General features: G+C 49.3%; 3 protein-coding genes across 4 annotated transcripts; all 3 read left to right on the top strand.

Moving 5' to 3' along the window:
- Positions 1-135: 135 nt before the first annotated feature.
- Positions 136-450, top strand: KVP18_003817 (uncharacterized protein; the record flags this gene model as incomplete). Its single annotated transcript, XM_067955862.1, has 1 exon — positions 136-450. The coding sequence occupies one exon, from the start codon at positions 136-138 to the stop codon at positions 448-450; it is 315 nt and encodes a 104-aa protein (XP_067811461.1).
- Positions 451-1,150: 700 nt separating this feature from the next.
- Positions 1,151-1,615, top strand: KVP18_003815 (uncharacterized protein; the record flags this gene model as incomplete). The annotated part of the gene is made up of 1 exon (XM_067955859.1): positions 1,151-1,615. One exon carries the CDS (start codon positions 1,151-1,153, stop codon positions 1,613-1,615), a length of 465 nt encoding a protein of 154 aa, XP_067811458.1.
- Positions 1,616-2,388: 773 nt separating this feature from the next.
- KVP18_003816 (uncharacterized protein) lies at positions 2,389-3,153 on the top strand (the record flags this gene model as incomplete). 2 transcript variants are annotated; one of them, XM_067955861.1, is made up of 2 exons in its annotated part: positions 2,389-2,805; positions 2,834-3,153. In XM_067955861.1, coding segments are annotated over 2 exons (737 nt in total), but the record flags the coding sequence as incomplete, so codon positions are not given. The 2 variants fall into 2 exon arrangements, with proteins under 2 accessions (XP_067811460.1, XP_067811459.1); XM_067955860.1 differs by having other exon boundaries at positions 2,389-2,844.
- Positions 3,154-3,878: the final 725 nt, after the last annotated feature.

Here is a 3,878-nt window from a genome sequence, read left to right as displayed (position 1 = left end):
AAGCTACTGAAGAAGTGGCTTCCTGTAGCTTACAGAGAAGGTGCTAGCAATCCGCTGGCACGTGAGAACATGCACCACGCTTCCTGTCTGGCTGCTATGTCATTTGCCAACGCATTCCTCGGGGTCTGCCACTCAATGGCTCATAAGATCGGCGCTGCATTCCACATTCCTCACGGACTTGCCAACGCTCTCCTCATCTGCAACGTCGTGAGGTTCAATGCCACCGCTACCCCTATGAAGCAGACGGCGTTCAGTCAGTACTCTCATCCAGTGGCTCGCGAGCAGTATGCTGATCTGGCTACTGTTCTGGATCTGGCGGATTCCACTGATTCCATCGACGAGAAGATCGAGAAGTTCTTGGACTGGTTGGAGGCCATGAAGACGGAACTCAACATCCCCAAATCTATTCAGGAGTTCGGTGGACGAGAAGGAGTTCATGGACCGGGCTGACGACGTGGCCGTTGCTTCTTTCGATGATCAGTGTACTGGAGCCAACCCCAAATATACCCTGATCAAGGAACTCAAGCAGATTTTGATTGACACGTACTACGGCGGCAAGGCCTACAAGGACCCAAATCTACTAGAAGTCAAACGCTAAGTTTGAAGACAAATTCGACGTTTGTGTGATTGATTAGCTTCTGTTCCGTTTTATGGACTTTGGCATGTAGAGACCTGTGTGATTGATTAATTTCTGTTCCGTTTTGTGGACTTTGGCATGTGAACAGTAGAGACCTGCATTTCAAGAGTCCTTAGAGCGCCCATGTTCAACATGATCTTCAAAACATTATTTCATCAAACACCCGTTTTGTCTTAATTCCGAGTCGAAAAAGTTAAGTTTTCTATGGGAGTCCTCTGCCTTATAAACTGAAGCAGGTTTAAATCCTTGAGATCATGTCTCAAGGGGGAAACGCTTGCGACACCTTGCGGTCTTGCGTGTGAGCGAAATTTTCGTTGACAGGATGGACTGGGATATTACTTGTGTGTGATGAGGGGAGGGGTTCCGGATGAAATCGTACATGCACCACCTTCCTGACTTTCAGAGATGAATCATGGGTTGCTGAAGCCACGTGTAGATCAATGTCATTTGGCTGTCCTAGGACTCAGAGATGTGGAGCACCTGTGAGGTGCTGTGTGTGCACATTCGCTCGCTATGAAGCTCTCCATCCTTCTTATCTTCAACGTAGGATTCGCCCCACATCCGGGTAAGAGGCTGCGAGGGGGACCGAGGGCAACCCCGAACATTTACTCAACCGAGGAGGACCTGCACGTGTATGATGTCATCCCAGATGAGCACTTCCTGAAGCAGCAAGATTATCAGGGGTCGCGGCCACGAATGCCAACACCGGTGCAGGATACTGACGACGCCGGGATCTACTCAACTGCAGGCGACCACCTCCGAGGTCGTGACGACCAGCCAACTTACGTTGACATGTCCCAGGCACAGCGTAGACCCCACAAGCGAGCAGCAACGGATCCCATGTACCTTGACGCGACGTCATATGCGGATCAGCTGAGAGCCGCGTCAAGGACGATGTACGGCCAGCGGAAACAAACCAATGCGAAGCGCCCCCGAATCGCGAAGAGAGATGCTATTCGGCGTCTAGGTTACCTTTGATTCAATTAAATGACACACATGTTGACACATGTTGACTGGCCTCGCATGCACTCACTTTGTCGAAAACGCCAATTTCATGCGGATCTGGTCACTGCTCTGCTGCAATTCGTTGGGTTCCGGCCTCAGTAAATTGCGGGCCTTGGGAGCCGAGGATCGAAATTGGATTAAAGTTGGGCCTGATCCAGGGCATCTTCTTATTCGCGTGTCCAACCTACGCCCTCATACGCTTTACTCCATAACTCCGTCGTTCATGGGAAGCTCCCCCATAGAAGGAGTCAAGACGAAACTTCTTGATTCCAGAAGCCCCATCCCCGCCTCAATAAAGCTGCGGAAGGTGACAAGCTCCAGTGACGGCCTGACTCCCTTCAATCTTCTGATGTCAAGCGTGAGTGGCAACTTTCTGACAAACAGATCGCCTCATGGGCTTTCGGTACGGATCAACATCAGAAAGTTCCCGGGAAGCTACTTCTCGAGGGGTCCGACGGGTCGCTATACCACGTCGCCGAGATCACCGCCGGGTTCTGGCCCTTGTCGGCCTATGTTGAGAAGGGTCTGACCACCAGAGTACCTATCGTAGTGCGTCTTCGTGAGTGGAGCACTATACGAGGTTGTCCTGTCTTCTGGTACAGCGTCATGGTGTTGATCTTCGCTACTTTCATGGCCGGAAGTCTCATAAACTCAACGCCGGCAGCGCTGGAAGGTGGGGAAGCGGTGGATTTCATACAGTCTTCGACCAGTTACGAAAGCAAAAGTGACATGAATGGAAAACAATAATGCAAGAAAAAACCAACTTCATGTCAACCAACTTCATGTCGCTCAACGAATGTTGGGAGTGCTCAACCGCGGACACTCACGCACCTGCTGAATCGGACAGAGACGAGTTGGACCCCCGGAGAGAATCTACTCTCTGGCGACTGTTTTCTAGCCATTTCAGCAACCAGAACGTGTTTGTGTTCTATTTACCAGCCACGTGGTCCGATGCTGACCTTTATAGGCTTTTCTCCCCCTTCGGGGAGATTCTCTCAGCTAAGGTGGCAAGAAAATGCAACCAGGCGTCCAGAGGCTATGGGTTCGTAGCCTACTCCAACGAAGCTGCCGCAAGGAGAGCTGTCGCCGAGATGAATGGGGCTAGCGCCGGATATAAGAGGCTCCGAGTGACTCTGAAGAGACCGAACACAGAATGTTCCTTGGTGGGCGGGCGAAGGAGTCACCACCCAGATGGATCCTAAACTGATGACATTTGGAAATTTGCCCCCAACGTGGACAAGCGCGATGCTATGCGACTTGATATCGTCTGTTTGTCGGCCTTTAGCCGTTGGAGTTTCATCCCACGACCCCAGAAGAGGTTTCGCCATCGTCAAGTCCCTGGAAGATACTGTTCATATCCGAAGGCTCTTGCTGGATCCGAATCCCTTCAAGCAGGGGGACGCTGTAAATCTGCCATCTCCGCCTTTATCTCACCGAGAGATCGGAAGTTTCACCCGCCGAACCTCAGCGGACCTTTTCACTGAAGAGGGGGTCCGAGTACCATACTTTGTGTAGGTACTTACTTCTATTTGTTTAGACATGCTATCAGAGGCACCGCAGTCGGTGGCGCTGGTAGGTGTTGACTTGTCGTTTATGAGGGATATCTATATGTTTCTACGTGAATCTAGCAACTGAGAACGAATATTAAGTTTCTACGAGAATCGTCTGGAAGGATATTTCTAATAAAAATCAGCAAGTTTGGCCATACCTCCCATTAAATCAAGTAAAAACCATTCTACCTTGACAATTGTATGAACTTGGTAAGATTCTCCGTGTTGAGTAAATTTAATCCGCACGATTTCCCAGTAACCCCTGAAGATGGTATAAGAATCATCTCCAAGTGTTAGTCGACATAGTTTATGTCCAAGACTACGACGGTATCTAATCATCTTCGATCCCTTGAATTTCGTTCTTGATCATTGGATTCGAATCTGACAATCGCGAATATTAAATTTCTACGAGAATCGTCTGGAAGGATATTTCTAATCAAAATCAGCAAGTTTTAGCAAGGTATCAGATGTTTCAGCCAACGAGCGATCTCGAGTTTTCCATTTTTTCCATAAAGCAATTTTGCAGTTCTTACAATTAAACTACTTGGCCTTACCCTGGTTGGCAACAGCCTCCATCTTTGCCTTGAGCTCCTCCTCGTCAATCAAGTAATACTTCTTGAGAGGCTTCAGATTTTCATCGAGCTCGTACACCAAAGGAACAGCAGTGGGGATATTGAGTTCAAGGA

Source organism: the organism of the source record quoted next, assembly GCF_019968955.1.
Source record: "MAG: Porospora cf. gigantea A chromosome Unknown PgA_NODE_2212_length_3878_cov_1101.7, whole genome shotgun sequence".
Taxonomy (NCBI): Eukaryota; Apicomplexa; class Conoidasida; order Eugregarinorida; family Porosporidae; genus Porospora; species Porospora cf. gigantea A.
The sequence above is the reverse complement of the archived record's forward strand: the minus strand, read 5'-3'. Positions and strand labels throughout refer to the sequence as shown.